Genomic DNA, 20,111 nt, shown 5'->3' with positions numbered 1-20,111 from the left:
CTTTCTCAGTTTAACTTCCAGTAATAGCTTTGGTTAAGTTTAGGACAAAGTGTAGCTCAAAGACCCAGGTGAAAAGTGAAAACAAAGCAGAATATACTTTATTTAAGTTTGCTCTTAATATAAGCAGATGGTGATGTTTGTATGTACTTGCGTAACTAGGTGGTTAATTTCACTTTGTTACAGCTACTTCAAATAGGAATGTGTGAACCAAAAGGACGCTGTCGCTTTAAGTGGGGCTGCATGCACAGCAAGGGATGCCTGTCATTTAAAAAAGATTGCCATGTGAGCTACACTTCCACCTTTAATCTGTAACACTCCTTCCCCCAGTTAACACTCAACTAGTAGGCATGAAGGACTTTTAGATTCAAAACCTTTATACATTCTTATAATAAAAAGTCTACTACAGAAACAATATGGCTTCTCCACAACAACCAGAAGTGCCTACAACATTTCAATCAACAATGTTGAAATTAAATATTTATTTAATTTACATCCTGCCTTCGCTCTCAAAGGGGCCAAGGTGGCAAGCATTGAATGTTTATTCTGTACAGCAATGACCATTTTGCACAGGGGTTGTGTTCCTGACCCCTGTGCACGTTTACAGAGCATGTGTGAGCCTGCTCCATCCCTTTGCAGTCCTTACCAGGTTGCAACAATCCGTGCATGCACAGTCTCACGTAATTGCATGGTCATTGCCTGTACTGACATCAGATGGTTTCAATAGTGCCCCTCCGCTGAATAAAGGCCTAGGTCCATTGCAGCCCCCATGATCCTCTGATATGTTCCAGAGCAGGCTTCCTCAACCTTGGTCCTCCTACAATTCCCATCATCCCTGACTACTGGTCCTGCTAACTAGGGATCATGGGAGTTGTAGGCCAAAAACATCTGGAGGGCCAAGGTTAAGGAAGCCTGTTCCAGAGGGTTGGGAACCCCTTTGGAACAGAGTGGGAGATGGTACAGGGAGCTGCAGGAGGGAGGAGAGGTCAGCAACAAGTGCCTCCCTCCCCACTCCCAAGATGGAATCTATTGCTGGATCAAAGAGACTTCCATTTGCAGAGGATAAAGCCCAATACGATATTGGCTACTGGAACTGGATCAGCTCACTGACTGAATATTGGGATTCTAGGTGATGAAAGGTGGTGTATAAAAATAAACAATACCTCATAGTAAATTTTATTTTCAATCCCTTTCGTTGCAATTGCTAACATTGAATTTTTCCTTATTAATAATATGGCCTGCACATGCACAAATTCTGGCTGGGGATGTACAACTCTCCATCCCGAAAGAGGTGGAAGGTTTTCCCCAAAAAAGGCACTTGAGAGGCACCCACTCAATTCCTGTCTCCCATTTTCCCCTCCTGCCCTGAATGCAGAAGTGCTCACCTTTGGCTAAGCAAAGTGAAAAGCAAAGAAGGCAGTGGATGGAACATAGGAAGCTCCCTTATATGGAGTCAGAACACTATTCCAGCCCAATATTGTCTTCAATGCTGCGTTCAGGTGCTCCCATTGGTGAATCTGCATAGCCTTAACCTCAGCACTGCCCCCCTCCAGGTAAACAGCAGCAACATCGCTGCCAGGAGGCTGTTGCTTCGGCTCCACCATACCAGGTGATCTGCTCTTCTACACTGCACCCCTATAAATCATTCACTTTTCATTTTAAAACTTCTTTCGTTGATATCAAAGGAATCAATCAATAAGAACCAGCTATTTTAACATTTCAAACTTGTTTTCCGATTCAAAGGAATATAGTATTTCTAAAACCACCTTGTAATTCATTTGGTTGATTGTGTAGATAAAAATACATTCAGTAAAAATAAATAAATTTACTATGATTTCCCTCCCCCACAAAATAGAGCATCCATGTCTATCATTTTTAAACACATTTTAAATTCCCTTGCTGTCAGTATAAGTGTTACATGTGTGCTTGTGTGCCTCTCATTAATACCAATGGGACTTGCTTCACTATGGCTGGTTTGTGCCCAAGTTTATTGATACTCATTCGGGTGTGTGTGTGTGCATAAAATCCTTAAACAAGGAACGTGCTCAGTGCCAATTTCTTTTGTATCTTTACTCAAGCTGTAGTAATCTTCAACTTATTCTGAATTTAAACTTTTTCTCTTTTCCTTACTCTCTTTGTTTTCTTAATCCCTTTCCTCTTATAGTCCAGTAGCAATTCTGTCTCTTATAAAAAGAAATCACCCCAATATTACCCATCAAAACAAGGAAAGAAACACACAAGCCTCTGCTTTGTTTACAGTAACCGGGCACATTTTCTCCTGGACTGTTGGACAGTTGAGTCTACAACTGTTCAGAGTCTGCAGTGGAGTCTCCCCCCCCCCTTCCCTCCCCCATTCGTGGCCTACATTCCAGGAGATCACCCTGGCACATGTTGATGAATGTAAGTTTTATTTAGAAACATGACCACTTGTCACTGCTTGGGCTCATATTATCAGGCAGTGAGTTACTAGCATTTATTGGGAGTGTGAGCGTTTTGTGTGTGTACATGGTGCTCTGTGTGGCACACTCTTGAGAAGATTTTGGACTGAATGTTCTTAATTTTTGTGCTGGAAAGCTTAATGCTGGTATTGGTGGATTTATGGGCCGTGAAGATGGCAGATGACCGCAGTGTGGATTCAGACCTCCCTGATTGCAATTGCGATGTGACAAGGCATGTGAACATTTTGATTCATTATTATTTTTTCCTTTTATGTGTTTCTTTTCCTATTTTAGACCTTTTCCATGTTGAGTAGGTGACTAAATGGGAGCTAAGCGCTGATAAACAGATCCTTACATTTTATAAAGCACAAATGTTTTGCAGTTCTGGAATGAGCAAAATGAACTGGAAACAACCACCCTGCTCATCGGAGTGACTTGCTCAGTGAAACTGTACACCTAAGTTTTACTGCCAGTTAAATGCAGGATCACAAACTACACATGAGCCATAGCAGAAAATGCATTTGACTTCACAGTCTTCCATGTGCTGTAAAGGAGGCACAGAAAAGGGGTGGCATGGAGACTGGTTTTACAGAAGTATTTCAAGCAGGGTCTACGCTCTGATCCTTGCTATCAGCATTCTGAATTTATCTTAAACCACCAAAGACACTCTAAATATTACCAGCAAGCTATACATAGCATTTTATATGTTACTTATTTCCTAAGAGAATGTTATTATAAGTGAACCAGTATCAGAGCTGCAATACATCCTTCTCAGTCACTAGGAAACAGATTTATTTTCTTCTTCTTCAGTGCTTTAAGTTCTAGATATATAGATATATTTTCTGAATCCAACTTGCTTTTTTTCTAAAGATCTTAAGATCTGTATAGTTATACCTTGAAGAATTGAAATAAAGCTGGGGGGAAATCTGAAAGAACCTTACACTTCTTTTTTAAAAAGTTTAAAAAACCATTACAAGTTATTATTAGAAGCCAGCTGTCTGGCCTAATCATGATTCTATGACTTCATGATACAATGTAGTGCACTTGAATAATAGTAAATGCATGTTCAGTATAAAAATACTTTAAGACACGTATTCGTCTAAAAAGAAATATAGTGTTTAAAGGTACCAAAAAATTCCCCACACATGCATTCTTAAAATGATATAAAAATTCCAGATTACTTAGGATTTAAACTAGTTATTGTAATGCAAATATAATGTTACTTTTAAAGTTACAGATATTTGTTAATGAAGAATAATGACCCTGAACAATTAGATTAGAAAGTGAGCAAGGTCAAATGGTTAAGATGTGGGCTGTAAGGAATGTGCAGCAAGTCACAGGGGACTTACTGTACTTATGTATCAGGCTTGCTAAATGTATATAACCTTGTTTAAACCTATCATGTGATGATTTCAAGCTGCTATTTTGAACATGAGCTCTCTGAAACAAGAGAAAGGACTTAGACCAAGCTTCTTAAAGCAGCATGCCTAGGGATTTTCAGAATCGCTGCAGGTTTTCCTAGAACACTGACTCCCAAGGATACTGCTGCATATTTACCTCAAAGGAGATAAAGGCTACTCTGTTTGCAGCTGTGCTCTGTCTCTCACATACACACAAGAAGAACCACATTCGTTCCATTGTCTTTCTTGACATTTTCCTGCACATCTATTTGAGTTAGTATGTGTCCATGTTCCCACACAACTGTGTTTCCTAGATAACAGGCATGCAAACAAAGCCTATAAGCCCTGATTCAAGCCAGAGAGCAAAACGGCTGGAGTAAGCCCATGGACGCATGTTTATTTTCCATGTGGTTTGAAGCACAAATTATGTTGCTAGGCTTAGTCAAGGGATTTGCCATTTGATGAATGAAAAGCTATTGATAGCTCTGTCATGATTTCTACTTAATCTTCTCCAAACCCAAAGCGTGTGGATATATCCCTCAGGCTTTGATTCTAAGCTTACCTAAGTCAAAGCAGGTTTACAACGTGAGGTTTTGGTTCAGTTGCTGGTGTTTAAAACTTAAAAGTGTTTATTTAATTCACACTTTCCTTCAGGCAGAGATGGAAAGCTGCCTGGTATGTTGCCAGAAAAACCTGCAAAAATGTCTAGAAGAGCACCCAAGTGTTTGCTTTCCCTGTTCCCTCCCCCCCCCCCCCCCGAATATAGACATAAGGAAAATGCCGCAATTAGTCTCAATGCCTTCATTTATTATATTATTTTTACTTTTAATCTGTTTTCAGTATTGCTGTTTCATATATTAACCAACCAGCAAGGGGGGAATTGTGCCTTTTTTTCAATCCCTCTATAGATCAAAGTGAGTCTTTTTCTCTTCTGGCGTCACTTTTTTTAGCTCCACCTGCAATTGTGCGAATTTGCACTGTGAATGCTTCACAATTACAGGGTGGGAATGCATGAGTGTGACTTTTCTACCGCTTTGCTTTTTAACTGAGACCATCTGTGAGAGTAGTAGGTAAGCCACACCCTTTCCACGCGACTGCGCAGCAGCAGCCCTAGGGTGTTCAGGCATGATGGGAAAACAATGCTTGGAGATCAGATTGGGACCTGTCAAGCTAAAGATTCTAAAAGCTGCACGTGCACAGAGTGGACATATGTACATTTTGGTTTAGGCTGCTCTCTCCTGACAGACTGGCACCTATTCCAGCACTTTGTGTCTGAAAAGGCAACTATTGCATATACTTTTTGGAATATGTTATATTCAGAGTGCAATATCCAACGCTCACATTAGGGCAGGGGTGCAAGAGCCTTCAGTGAAATCCTATCTTCTGGGTACTCTCCCCACCACAACCATTTTAAACCAAATTATGCCTGCTATAGCCATCTAAACACAAGAGCCAATTCCTAGGGGCTGTGGTCCCTTTGCCCCCCCAATAAAAAATTTGAGGGGATTGCCCCCAAAGTTAATGAGCATTCCCATTCAAATAGTGTGCATGCACCACACCTTGTGGTCAATTATGTGGGGTGGGGCTTACCTCTTTCTTCTAAAACAGCTGCTAAGAGACCTATCAGAAAAGGTAGCAGGACCAGTCCCTTCTGCACCCTGTAACTGAACACTGTAAAAACACTCTGGCATATCTTTTATTAGGAATCTGTTAATTAAAAAGAAATTGTTTCCCATGGGGTGGGGGATCCATGTAAATCATCCATAAGTTTGTTCATTATTTTTCTTGTTTTGAAAAGAATTGCTTTATCTGCCTTCACTAATTTTCCTTGCTAGTCTTTTTCAAAGCTAATAGGGGTGAAATTGTATGTAACATATTTTGCTTTAGAAATATTTGATAGATTTGCTGCCATGAAGAAAATGAAAGCTGTAAAATCAAAGTAAATACTTTGGGCGCATTTTGTGTGTCATTGTGACAAATATTACTTGGTTTTCTAAATGTAACTGGATATGTTCTGCTTCTAAGTAATATTTATTTCAAAATCATTTAGCCTTCAGTTGACTATCACATTTATGTTGTGAGAAGAGCGGTTTGCTTATATAACACTCAGCCACTACCGGGATTTTGGGGAAAATTTTATAAAGCACTTCTTTTATTTGTGTGTGTGTTTTAGAGTGTATATTATAAGAAATATATTGTTTTAAATTTAAATTAAAATTTGAATAAGAATAAATACAATTTAATATAACATGCTGTAGCCCTTGGAAAACAAAGTGAATTTGTATTTAGTTGCTTATGAAAGTTACGTTCCAAAAGCAGCCAAACAGAATTGTTAATTTTCTTGTTACACACCAATGTACTTCTAACAAGGTTTCAGTAAAGGCCCCTGCAGATTAGTAAATCTGTTCGTACTGAAGTTGACAAATGACTGTTTGAATATGTGAACCAGCCACTTCTTTTCTCCACATGATCCTTTCCATCATGTGGAAGGTCCTGTGGAGAAGTATAAGTGCTGAAAGCCCACACCTGTTTTCTATGCAATCCGGTATGTGGGAGTAAAGAAGTACTTAATTGTACAGGGAAGAAAAAATAAGCAAAATAAATTGGCCCAAAGATTTTTAGGGCCAAGTTTTTTTCTGTTCTACATTCAGCTTTTGTTTGAGCTGTGCCAACGGTTCGTTGTGGATATAGCTTAACCACAAAAGACAATACACTGTTCTGCATCAATTATGTTGTTAGAGATTAAAATGTTGGCAAAAAATAGTGCAGTCTTGGGTTGGGGGAAAATGCGATAGCCCCACATGAAAAGTTATGCACTGATTAAAGAGGTCTGGATTCCCCATAACAACTACACAGTTGTTTCACTAAGAAAAAAATAACCTGAAAAATTCTGAATAATAGCTCATTTCTTTGCTAATCAAGATAAAAGTTATGGTGGCTATTATCAACGGCAAACACTACTTGGACCAAAATGGGTACCAAGAAGTCTTTTCTTTCTCTTAACAGCACTGCATCTTGAAAGAACTACTTCTACTGTAAAAAGAGTAGTGCTACAGTAAAAAATAATGCTACAATTCACTCTTACATCTGAAAGCATTTTGTTGTTGTGTTTAGTACTCCCAGTGTGTTCTGAGAACTGAGCTGTAGAGTCCAAGACTTCAGAAATAGGGTTTGTAGAGATACGTTTCAGATTTTTCTATGTATATTAATCTCACAAAAAATGTTTTCCTACTTGGCAGTGCCTTCTGTATCAAGATGTGGTCATGAAATAAGATACATTTTGTTAAAAGTATAGGCCCTTGTTTATAATATTTGTACCTAAGAGCGTGGTGCTCAGATGTAAAACCCCAACTACTTCTGTACAGAAAATTACGAGAATAAATATGCTGTTTAACAATGCAGACTATTAAGTAACATACTCATGATCTTGCCTGTGATCTTGCAGGATGAAGAAGCTGAAGGAGACCCTGGTGGCAGTCCAGCAGTTGGATAAGAACATGAGCATCTTGAGATCTTGGCTTGCCCACATTGAGTCAGAATTGTCCAAGCCCATTGTCTATGAAACCTGTGATTCCGAGGAGATTCAAAGGAAACTAAATGAGCAGCAGGTAAAACAAAAATCTGAGGTAGAAGAACAAAAAAATCATGAAACACCCACACTCCCCATTGCACAAAGGTGAGAGTGATCCAAGTGTGGTACAGGCTTGGGCCTGCTGTATCCAGCTCAATATTGCAAGAGGGCAGTGAGAGGAAGATGCCCTTAAATTTCATGGCAGGTGATGCTTATAGCATTACTCTGATAGAGTCTTCTGCTGTCAACATGGAACTGCTCACTGACCCTACCAAATGAGGTAAGGCACTGTGATGTTATGTCCAGAATGTCAGCTTCTGCTGTAATTAGCTTTTCATTGTGTGGGAGTTTTGGAGTGGATTGTGAGGCACTGTTTACTGCCATAGACTTAGAGGAAGCCTTCTGTGTTTGTACACTGCAAGCATTATAAATGCCTGAGACTCTCCATATTTGGGGGTGCCAAAAGATATGTTCATCATTGGCTGTTTTTAAACCTGTGCTTTAATTCCTTTGCATGCAGAGTTGCATGAGCTATACAGAAATAATGTTTAACTTTCAAGCTTGTGCATAATCTGCAGAGCCATGAACACAGAACAAGAAGAATGAAGAAAAAAAAACCTGAGCCATTGTTGAACATTCATTGTATTGTTTTTTGGTTATATGAATCTGTAGCCCTAAAAATGCCCTTTAGAGATCTCAGCTCGCCATTTTCTTTCCATACATTTACTTAATCACAAGGTTTTCTTCTTGTTTTTAAAATAATTTTCAGCATACCCCATTCTAAGTGCTTGCTGCTGGTTGTTATAATATTTCACAGAAGAAACATTTCCGGTCTTCATATACCACCCAAAGAGAAGTTTTATTACAATCTGGCTCCCAATATTTATAAGAAAGTACCGTATTTTTTGCCCTATAGGACGCACTTTTTCCCCTCCAAAAATGAAGGGGAAATGTGTGTGCGTCCTATGGGGCGAATGCAGGCTTCCGCTGAAGCCTGGAGAGCGAGAGGGGTGGTGCGCACCGATCCCTCTCACTCTCCAGGCTTCAGGAAGCTATCCGCAAGCTGTGGGAGCCCGCGGGAGTTCCTCCCAGGTTCCCACCCTTGCGCAGCGCTGCCTGCACCCCAAAGCCCCGGTGCGCTGAGCAGTCGCGCCGGGGCTTCGGGTAGCTCTGCGCAAGCCGCGGGAGGGCTCCCCCGGCTTTGCACAGAACTGCCTCTTATCCCGAAGCCCCGGCGCGCTCAGCAGTCGCGCCGGGGCTTCGGGTAGCTCTGTGCAAGCCGTGGGAGGGCTCCCACGGCTTGCAGAGAGCAGCCTGTTCTGGGGGCTGGGGTCGGGGGAAGCTCGGGCTTCCCCCCGCCCCAGCCTAGCGCCTTGGGGGGGGGGAATTATTTTTCCCCCCTTTATTTCCCCCCCAAAAAACTAGGTGCGTCTTATGGGCCAGTGCGCCCTATGGGGCAAAAAATACGGTAGTTCTATAGTATCAGACAGCCACAAAGAATGGTTGTATTTTGCAGTGTGTATATATGACACATTTGTTGTTTAGTCGTATCCAACTCTTCGTGACCCCATGGACCAGAGCATGCCAGGCACTCCTGTCTTCCACTGTCTCCCGCAGTTTGGTTAAACACATGCTGGTAGCTTCGAGAACACTGTCCAACCATCTCATCCTCTGTCGTTCCCTTCTCCTTGTTCTCCCAACATCAGGGTCTTTTCCAGGGAGTCTTCTCTTCTCATGAGGTGACCAAAGTATTGGAGCCTCAGCTTCAGGATCGGTCCTTCCAGTGAGCACTCAGGGCTGATTTCCTTAAGAATGGATAGGTTTGATCTTCTTTGATCATGTGTTAATGCATTCAGGGGATCTGCAGTTGTTACGCTTGATACTTAAAAGGAAACCCCCACCCCCAATCCTGGAAGAGGAATCATACCTTTTATCCTGTTTTTCCCCACATCACACTGCTAACATACATAGACAACTAATGTTAGCAGTCCTTTCTTCAAGTAAGCAAGATGCAGTCACCATAGGCACCGAGTGTGGCTCAGGGCACCCACAGTTTTTTTACTGGGGGGGGGGTGCACCCGATATCAGCATGCCCAGTGGTGGAGCATATGCTCCTGCTGAGCACACCCCCGAAGGGAGCCCACTGCGCCCAGACCGGCCGGGTGCACTGCCCAGCTGAGGAGAGGACAGGCAGTGCTGCTGTGACATTCCTTCCTCTCTCTGCCTCCCAGGGCAGACCTGACCCAGGAGCAGAGCAGAGCAGAGGCTGGGAATGAGGGAGTTGGCATGAGCAGCCCAGTGCAGGAGAGGGGCAGCAACGCTGCCGCCTCTCTTCAGATTTGACCGCAGAGTGGAGTTCTGGCTATGCGCCAGAGCCGGGCTCCACTGAGGGAGTCTGGGGGGGGGGGTAACTAGTTGCACCCCCTGTCAAAAATGTGCCCTGGCCACAGTTGGTGTGCTGAAAACAGACGTGTGCACCGCAGGCATGCTGACGTCAGATGCAAACACGCACGTGTCCCCGGGCACCCACTATCTTGGGGCCAAGCCAGCGGGGCTGGCAGTAACACTGTACTCTTGTAAAGATTCATCAGGATAGCAGGAGAATGGGTTAGTCTCTTAGAGGCACAGCTCTTTAATCACTCAGAACTTAAAAACCTGAATTGTGTCTAAAAAGATGTGTGAAGGCAATGCAAATTGGTGGAGTGTTGCTTCATTTTGCAAATGGGACAAGCGGTTGTAAATTTTGCTACTGGAGATTGATCCAGGAAAGTTGTGCACTGTGATGCTTCCAAATAAACAGCTCGGGAATCCTATTCTTCTGCATTATTATCCTCCAATTTCAGTGTAACAAAGGTGTGAATGGCTATCAGAAAAAAATCCATATAGGAGTCAAAGAATCATAGCTCTCTCACTACAACTGAAAAGCTACTTTTGGCAAGACCCAGCTGTAGCTTTTACAATGTCTAAAGTGAAAAGGCTGAGCACAAATTTACTCATTACCTTTACACTGGAATGGATGGATTAGTCTATTTTGGGTCCACATCAGTTTTGCATATGACCATTCATAAGTCTGTGTTTCTACATTAATCTGCAGCTTTAAGAAAGTGTCCAAACAAAAATATGCATTTAGATTAGATAGACAGATATAGCTATATCACAAAATTTCTAAATGTATTTTGTCCTAAAGTTAAATGCAGTGTTTTGGGTATTTTCTTTAATGAAAGAACTGCAAAATTCAGAGGAATGCAAAATCTGATTCACACATTAGTCCAGGGGATGTTTCATTTTGCATAGTTAATCTGATTCACACATTAGTCCAGGGGATGTTTCATTTTGCATAGTTAAGCATGGGCTGGCGGGGAGAGGGCAGATCGTTCCATCTGGCAAGCAGAAATGCTTGGGCTGATAGAATGATCGCCTTGGCATGATACTGAATTCCACCCCTGGTGTCTTCCTGATAGAGCTCACTATATTGGAACTTTTCCAGTCAGTGTGCTTCTCCAAAGCATGTGTCTTCAGGAAACATGCCACAGGGCTAAGATTAATAGTGAAATCCTACCTAGAAAGTTAAATGGGCCTCACTTTCAAGTAAGTGTACATAGGATTGCAACCTCGGGGTTTAAAGGCCATAGACTGCCTACAATGAAATGTATGATGTAGATTTTGACTGGGGCATACAGGTACATATGGGCACAAAATTACATTACCTGGTTAATATCTAGTCACCTATGAAAAACATTTGCTTATGCAGATGTTTTTCATTTGGAAAAGATCACAAGAATACTGTATGTGCACATGCACAAAAAAATAAGAAAAAAAGCTTTAAATACAGAAAATATAATACTTTGTAATACTATGAACTAAGTTTCACTGAACTCGGTGAGACTTATTCCTGAGAAGGCCCCAGAAAAAGGATTGAACCATTAATATATTTTCTGTGGGGGTCATTCTTTACCCCAGAGGCATATATCTTGCAAATCCTGCAAGCTAGTGACTCTGCAGCTTTGCCCAGACACTAGTACTAATATATTCAAAGTAAAAGTAGGTACCATTTATTCACAATTATACTCTGGCATAGCAATGTATCTAAAATGGGTTGAATTTGTACCCCACAGTCAAAGGGTACAGAGTTGAAACTAATGGACCTAACTTAGTCGTTAATTTCAGTGGCCTACTCTGAGCTTCTTTCTTTCTTTGATGATCACTCATGGCCAAATAAGATTGCCTTCCATGAAAACATGTTTATATTACTACTTAGAGCACTGCTCCTGGTGTTATATTTCCTGTTAGACACACACACACACACACACACACACACACACGCAATATTCAAGGAATGGAAGAGAAGAAAGGGCATAGTTTGAAACATGGGAGGAAACTAAATGTTTTGGAGAAATGTAAACAAGGCAAAATGTTGTCAAGGAAGGAGTGTGAAATGTTACTGGAACTTCAAACCAAGTGACATCTTCTCACTGGAAACTTGTCCCATAGTTATAGCTATTCTTGCTTCACAAGAATAATTCCAGGATTTAGAAATTTTCAGTACTCTGAGAATTGGTGTTGTACTGTTCAAGTTTAGTCCAGAAGGGATACTGTAAACTATTGAATCACATGCTTAGGGTTAACTTCTTTTATGAGGATGATTCCATTGCCATATGACCCACCCACCCATCCATCCATTTAGCAATTTCCTTTTGTACTGCAGAGATCACCATGTACTGTATACCACACATTCATCTCACACTAACCTTTTTATCTATTGAATTGTTTCCAGCCAAAGCTGGCCCTTGAGGAACATATACCATCCTGTATTTTACATTAAAATAATATAGTCTACATTTATCCATATTCCTCCAAACAGGGATCATATGGGACCATGAAAGATGTATATATGGCACAACATAGGAGATACAACCCAGAAGGCACCAGTTTTACTCACCATTGTTCACATCAATAATTCTTGTCTGGGGCAACTCCTGTTGAAGTTAACAGAAGATGCACACTTGCACTGTTTTGTGAATTGTTACTAGATAATTTTCTAGATCAATTAGGCTCTGATTTGATAAACAAAAATCAATATTTGTTAATCAAAAATGTTCACTAGTGATTAAAATTAAACTACTTGCCTTTGTTGGCATATTAAATATTGTAAAACTTAGTTTAACATAACTCCCTTTAATTCCAGACTTTAAGGTTTGTATGAACTATGCTAATTACTTACCACAAAAAGTTCCCAGCTGGTTAATGATAGAGAAGTGACGATAAAGGCTAAACAAAGACAATTTTAGTTTTCAAATCAAGTCGTTGCAGGGAAGCACTTTGGGTGCTTTGAAGTGCCACTCAGTTGTCTGACACCTGAAAGAGAAGTTACTCAGAAATTCAATTCATTTGATTGTATAAGGATTGTTATTTCATAATTCAGCAGAGAGGTTTAAGAGGATTTTCAGGGTTCAAAGAACTGCTCCTAGATATACTCAATATTAAATTGAAAGAAATGAGTGCTTACTTTGTGTAATCCATAATATGTATATCAATGTTATCAGCATAACGTTTTCCTTCTTTTTTAAGCAAAAATATTTGTGCTAATATAGTTAGTACAAAAGGCTTTGCTTTACTTTTACTTTAGAAGAACACAGGTGGGTAGGTGTGATGACTGACTGCTTCCCTCTCCTCCCTAAATGTCACTATTTCAGTGGACCTTACTTTTCAGTACATGCACTTAGAATCTGAGTCAAAAACTGTTGGACAAGTTGATAACCACTCAGTATAGAATGGCTTTTTTGTAATCAATTGCCAAATAGGCTGCTTTCATCCATTTCTGTTCCAAGTTTGCCTTGCTTGCTTCTGCTGCATATTTTTTTAAAGCTTGCCTCCTGTTTTGTCTAAGATGTTTACAAGTTCATCTGTTGACCTATAGGAGCTGCAAAGGGACATAGAGAAACATAGCACTGGAGTTGCATCTGTCCTCAACCTTTGTGAAGTTCTGCTCCATGACTGTGACGCTTGTGCCACTGAAACAGAATGTGACTCCATCCAGCAGGCCACACGGAACCTGGACCGAAGGTGGCGGAACATCTGTGCTATGTCAATGGAAAGGAGACTCAAGTAAGCGCTCGACCCAGAGTGTCCTCAGATGATCCTCAGTATTTCTATGGGCCCATAGAGTTGTGTGCATATAGTTCAAGCAATCTGATTGTGCATATATAGTTCAAGGAGTCTGTCACTGCTGCACATCCTAAAAACAGGCAGTGTAGACAATGCTGAGCTAGATGGGTGATTGATCTCAATATAAGGTAGTTTCCAACATCACAGTGAATGTTTTGGGGTGTTGGTTCTTGTTTTTTAAACCCATTGATAAGTTTATCTCAATGACCATTTTATTTCCATTGATGATTTACAATTTAATGCTGTGAGTCCCTGTATGATTAGTAATTTGCTATACCTCATGATGGACATACCAATTCATGTGCTAGTGAAAGGAAGCCTCCAGGATATTTTGTCCCTTAAATTCAACATTGGGCAACTACAGAGAATTTAATGCAGAGAGAAAGTTTCTTTTTGTGCTCAGAAATCATCAGAGAGCAGCTGTACTTTGTAAAAGCAAGATTGCATTTCTGGACCTATTCTGCTCAGCACTTGGTTTACTGTATCCTTATTATAAACATCTTACAATTTTTATATGAATTCCAAATGAGAATTTGCCATGTATAAAGAGAAAAATCAACAGCCCACAGCTGTCTTGCTCCAGCTCAGCCAACGATTTTCATTGCTTGTTAATCAAACTTACTGTCAAGCTTTTGGTTAAGAACCAGTTATTGTTCAGTACAACTGTTGTTTGCTTGGGCATGCTTAAGTTTGCAGTATGATTTCCCTGTTGCAGCTGGTGAAGTAAATGAGAAGTTGAAAAATCATTAAAGTGAATCACAGCCTATCCTCATTTTTCATTTTCTGCTTCAGGATTGAAGAGACATGGAGACTGTGGCAAAAGTTCCTGGATGATTATTCTCGCTTTGAAGATTGGCTAAAAATTTCTGAAAGAACAGCTGCTTTCCCTAGTTCTTCTGGCGTACTGTACACGGTTGCTAAGGAAGAACTAAAGAAATTTGAGGTGACTTGTTACATTTGAAATATATTACCTTTTGATCCTATTACAGCAGTGAGCGTATTCTTGCCCTGTCAGAGAACATGTTACTTGATAGGGAAGTTCTTTATTAATATAGAATGATTAATACTTTTGCAGCCATCTCATGAGAAATAATTGGCTAGAGACAAAGAAAGCTCACTCTTTCCATAATGCTATAGGCCTCAGTTTCTTCTGCCCACCCACCCCTTCTCCTTTAGCACGGCTACAAGAAGGCAATAGGATGTTTTCCCTTCTGTTTTTAACTCACTGTAGTTAATACTGGTTAATACTGGCTTGTTTTCCTAAACTGTATTTCAACACCAATCACAGTCGATGATTCCAGCCTAATAAGTATCCATGGTCAGTTGAAAATTGGAAGCAAAACCTTCTAGTCTCATCCTTGAGAAAAGTGGCAAGAGGAGTGGGCACAAGGCTCATGCATGAATGCTAAATAGTGAGTTAGCAATATGTGTGAATGCAGCCATTGTTTCCAAATCTCCAAATCATCCTTTGAAGGAATGGGAATTTGTCTTTACTTCAGGCCCTCAAGAGTCTTTAGTTACTGCTTAATTCCAGCAAACCATAGGTAATCTTTAACATTCATACCAGTATTGGAAAACAGCTTCAAAATATAGGTTCTAATTCTGGTTTGGTGAGCATATGCAAAACATAGTTTGCCAATTTCAATGCAAGCAAGCTTTGCCTGAACCAGGAAGCTGCTAACTGGCTCTAATTGGCTAATTGGCATGATTTAGGGGACTGAAAATATTTCATGTGAACACTTTGAGTTTTCTGATTGTGCAATGTAGAGAACTGTTCAATACATTCCTTACCATCCAATTTTACACAAGTTTTTAATTTTTAAAAACTTAGTAATTTCCACCATCCTTTCTTTTCTCTTTAATTTCATTTGCAAACTATTGCTATGCTCTTCCAAGTAGGACTTCATCATGCGAACACTCATATGCATTATTAGGTTTGCAGGATGAGTAATCAATTTCTCTGAAGAAAAACGTTCTTCAAACTTTTCTTCTTACTCATTTCCTCTGCCCCTAACTCACTGAAGATTCATATATTTAATGATTTCCACTGAAACTCAACCAAGTATATTTTATTAGCCTTTCTTATTAAAACTGGCTTGATTTCGTCTTGAAGCTAGTGTCCTGTAATTTTTGTCTCATCTCCTTTTATTCCGACTGTTTCAAATCACTTTTCCCTTCCTACATGCTGAATTGTATAATTACTGTAGAAAAAAAATTAACTGTTCACTGAAAAGCTCCAAAAATAATTCTAGCTGGCTCTGGAACTTTTCTTTCATTCACTATTTCTATATTCTGTCACAGAATAAGGATTTAAGGTGACAAAAGGCAAAAGAGGGTAAAATTCCTGTAACAATTGTGTAGAAGAGGAACAGCATCACTTTCTGAAATGCCACCTTCTATATACAGTTTCTTAAAGGCACAGGAGCCTCTCCTTGTTTGTGAATCGTCACACCACAAGGTTTTTAAAAACCATACATTGGTCTTTTCTGTAGAGTTTGTATGTACCAAGAACCTAAATGGTTATCAAGATTGGTCTTGAGTTTCTCTGATTATGTCCTTAATGGTGCTTTTGGTTGATTATCAGGATGAGGATTCTAAAATTCTAGCTTAGCTGATGTGACGGTTCTCACTCATGCCATTGCCATTAACCAGCGACTGGGGATTCAGGCTTAAACACACTCACCTAGGAACAAGTCTAAATGACTTAATTCATTTGTGTGACGGTGTGACTTAATTCTGAGAAGATATTTGTTGAACTTCACTGTAAACGAGGTTGCTAAAGTCAGTTTAGAAACATGTTCTTGTTAATACAGCACTGAGAGCTTGAAAGCATGTGCAGCTGTCCATCCTTTGAACAAAAGTTACTAACAGATTACATGGCAACTGTGATTCACTAGACATAAGGACTGCCTGTTATAAAATGCATTTGTGATACATTTAGAGACAGGTGCATTTTGTTTCTGTAAGAGAGATACTTTGCTGAGCTTAACACATGTTTTCTTCCTCTGATTACCATTTCCATTGCATTTGAAAACTCTCTTCTCTTCTTTTCTCTTCGTTCTTTCTTACCTATCCACGTTTTTACATTCCACGTATTGACATTTAACCTGAGTTGTTAATTTATGGGAAGAATCCTGTGGGGATTTTTGCTGCTTCAAAACTTTTAATAACTCAAGGAAAAACACCAAGCTACAGGACAATGGAAAAATTATGACTAGGATCTTTAGCCAGTTTGTTGTAATGGAAAACTCATTCCCACTCCCAATGTTGATTTAGCACACCCAAACACACACATGCACACGCACACGCGCGCACACACACACACACACACACACACACCATCTACTTAGTTTTCCAAGAGGATATTTTGTAGGATCACAAATGATTACTTCTCAACATCCTATCTCAGTCCTTGAATTCCCATAACGAAAAAGGTTTTGATCATATGAGACCCAATGAGACTGATGTTGGACTTAGTCCTACTTGCAGGCTTCCCATAGGCATCTTATTGGCCACTGTGAAAACAGGATGAGGCACTAGATGTGCTTTTGATCTCATCCAGTGACATCCCAGTATCACATGTGTTGTGTAGCTCTGGATTCACTTAAGGGAAAACTGAATTGATTTATTCTTAGTAGAATATAGTAGCACCAATCAAAAGTCACTTCTTAAATTACCCCTTCATACATGCATGTAATATCCTTGATAGTAATTTCCATCTACAAAGATCTCTTCTCTTCTGTGGTCCTGTTGCCAAAGTCAAGGACAAGGAAAATACAAACCATGATTTACAGAGGCTAGTGCTCTAACAGGCTCTTTTGTTGCTGCTATTCTTGTAGGCTTTTCAGCGACAAGTTCACGAAAGCCTGACTCAGCTGGAACTGATTAACAAGCAGTACCGCCGCTTGGCCCGAGAGAACCGCACTGACTCTGCTTGCAGCCTCAAGCAGATGGTCCATGAAGGAAACCAGAGATGGGACAATTTACAAAAGCGAGTGACCTCCATCCTCCGCAGGCTTAAAGTATTTCTCCATTCGTAGTTCATTCCTTATGGTGGTATATTTTTGGATCAGGGGAAGTGGGGAGTTGCTGTTGAGAACATTGCAGTTTTATTAATTGATGTGGTAGTTGTGGTGGTTCTGTTTAAGTTATGTTTGATAAAGTTGAAGGCTATAAGCATTTAAATTAGGTTTATTTCCTTTTTTAGCATTTCATTGGTCAGCGTGAGGAGTTTGAGACGGCACGCGACAGCATTCTAGTATGGCTTACAGAGATGGATCTACAGTTAACCAACATTGAACATTTCTCAGAGTGTGATGTTCAGGCCAAGATAAAGCAGCTCAAGGTATAGAAATGCAACCTATAGGCACACAGTAACCAAACAAAACAAAAAACCCAATAAGCACTTTACACATTATTTAAAAGGTTTATTCGGAGCAAGTTTCATAAACATGAAAATGGAAAGGAAAGCGCTAAGTGGGATTCTCAGCCCACACCAATTAAATCAGTTCTGGCAAGCAAAAGCAAACAGATGACATCTGAAAGTTTAATTGTTTGTTCACGAGTTGCTTTTATTTACCCATATTTAAGGAAGAGATGGAGAAATGCCCTGCACAAGTCACTGGGTTGTATCTAAAGTAGCACCAAGTAAGCCTTCCATCAGTGCAAGGATTTCCACTTGCCCAAGAGCACTACTTCCCTAAATCTGTACCTGATTTACCCTCAATCCTCCACAGCAGATATGGGGAGGGGACAAGGTGCACACAAGGGAATAGAGAGGAGAAGGTCCCTTTGCACAAGTGAACATTTTTGAGCTGATGGGACATTTCGGTTGGATAGCACCCAAGCTTTGTCCTAACTAAAGATTCTCAGATGGAAGCTGTCTTATACTGAATCAGGCCATTGGTCCATCTAGTGCAGTATTATCCACACTGACTGGCAACAGTTCTGAAGGCTTTCAGACAGTGAATATTTCCATCCCTACACAGAGATTCTGGGGATTGAACCTGGACCTTTTGTAAAGTATGTGTTCTGCCACTGAGTCACAGCCTTTCCCTTCCACGTCACAGTGGGAAACAGTAGATGGAGCAACGATTAAGGGTCCATCGTCATTGCTTCTCTTGGTGGCAGTTGTGGTTCCCCATACTCAGGAGTTCCTTGATTCAGGTCTTCTGCCAAATGTCTAGGTTCCTATGATACTAGTGGCATGTTTTGTTTTGAAGTCAAGTTGACTTTTCACCTGTGTGCCTATTTTGCATTAGCTCTGCAGTGTAAAACAGCTAAGGATACTTTTGTTCCAGGAATCAGGTCTGTGTGGTGAAAGAACTGAATATAGACTCCCGGCAGTAGATAGGATCACATCAGTCTTCTGTCTGAACTTGCCCACAAATTATATCATTTGGGCTATTGCTGAAGGCACCATGACTGAACAACTGTGTTGTAGATGGTGCCTCAAAAAAACACGTATATTTTGTTTATACTGATAACTGTTTAAATATTTTAAAACCTTGGTATGCACCTGAGTCTGAAAGAACTTAAATAAAGTGAAATTGTCACCAACTAACATAACAGATTAGGAATGCAGGATCTTTATGTGTTATTTCCAGGGGGTGTATAATAACAATATAAAATAGAATACAATATACATTATCTTTGTTGATTGGCTTCTTAAGTGGTTTGACAATGCAAGAGTATGGCTTGAGAATCTTTGTGTTCTTCCTTCTATTTTGTTTACCTGTGGGATAATCAACTGCCTGGTCAGCTGTGTGCTTGTTGTATACCAGGCTTCAGCAACCTGGTGCTCCCCAGATGTTTGGAATTATCACTTCCATTATCCCTAGCCAGTGCCGAGAGATCTGGAGAGCACTAGGTTACAGAAGACTGATCTAGATACTCTCCATAATATAAATGTTTTATAGATACAACATTTTCAGTAAATGAACTAGTTTAATGGTTATCTGAAGTGTCTTGAAATATCTGTACTTAAATAACAGGTGGTATAATGATCTTTTAATTAATATGTTTACTGGAAACATTTCACACACACCCCTTAAAATTTCATTATAACTATGCTATGCAGGCCTTTCAGCAGGAGATATCATTGAACAACAACAAAATTGAACAGATCATTGCCCAGGGTGAGCAGCTGATAGAAAAAAGTGAGCCTCTGGATGCAGCTGTCATTGAAGAAGAGCTTGATGAGCTTCGGCGATACTGCCAGGAGGTCTTTGGCCGAGTTGAACGGTATCATAAAAAACTAATCCGCCTCCCGGTAAGTTTTTTTTCCACCATAAGCAATTGTTGAAAGCCTTACATAGGTAGGACATTCAGTATGGCAAATTTAAAGCTTTGTGAATGCATAAGCATGAAATTTGCAAGATCAGAGCTACACAATCCGTAATGGACTGCACAGTGGATCCCACTGGACCATTATTTTGTTTCTATGCAGAAAGGTACACTTCTAAATCTAGAGAGGCATCATTATTCATTTAAGTTTCCAGGCTGAAAATGCAAAAGAGAAGTACATAAGAAATATCTGGA

The 20,111-nt window shown here is 40.2% G+C and overlaps 1 protein-coding gene across 3 annotated transcripts in view; it reads left to right on the top strand.

The window, feature by feature from the left end:
* Nucleotides 1–20,111, top strand: part of SYNE1 (spectrin repeat containing nuclear envelope protein 1) — a 281,513-nt gene that overhangs the window by 234,711 nt on the left and 26,691 nt on the right. For 2 of the 3 annotated variants that reach the window (XM_080998321.1, XM_080998319.1), the window contains 6 exons: nucleotides 7,281–7,443; nucleotides 13,324–13,511; nucleotides 14,364–14,514; nucleotides 17,411–17,593; nucleotides 17,779–17,916; nucleotides 19,651–19,842. In XM_080998321.1, the coding sequence (XP_080854447.1) occupies nucleotides 7,281–7,443; nucleotides 13,324–13,511; nucleotides 14,364–14,514; nucleotides 17,411–17,593; nucleotides 17,779–17,916; nucleotides 19,651–19,842 (1,015 nt within the window). Of the gene's footprint in view, nucleotides 1–2,471; nucleotides 2,668–7,280; nucleotides 7,444–13,323; nucleotides 13,512–14,363; nucleotides 14,515–17,410; nucleotides 17,594–17,778; nucleotides 17,917–19,650; nucleotides 19,843–20,111 lie in introns of those variants that run through there. The other variant, XM_080998320.1, reaches the window with a different exon arrangement.

The sequence above is a fragment of the Podarcis pityusensis genome (assembly GCF_964106645.2).
Source record: "Podarcis pityusensis genome assembly, chromosome: 3".
NCBI classification, from domain to species: domain Eukaryota; kingdom Metazoa; phylum Chordata; class Lepidosauria; order Squamata; family Lacertidae; genus Podarcis; species Podarcis pityusensis.
Note: the sequence above shows the minus strand (reverse complement) of the source record. Positions and strands in the feature narration are given on the sequence as shown.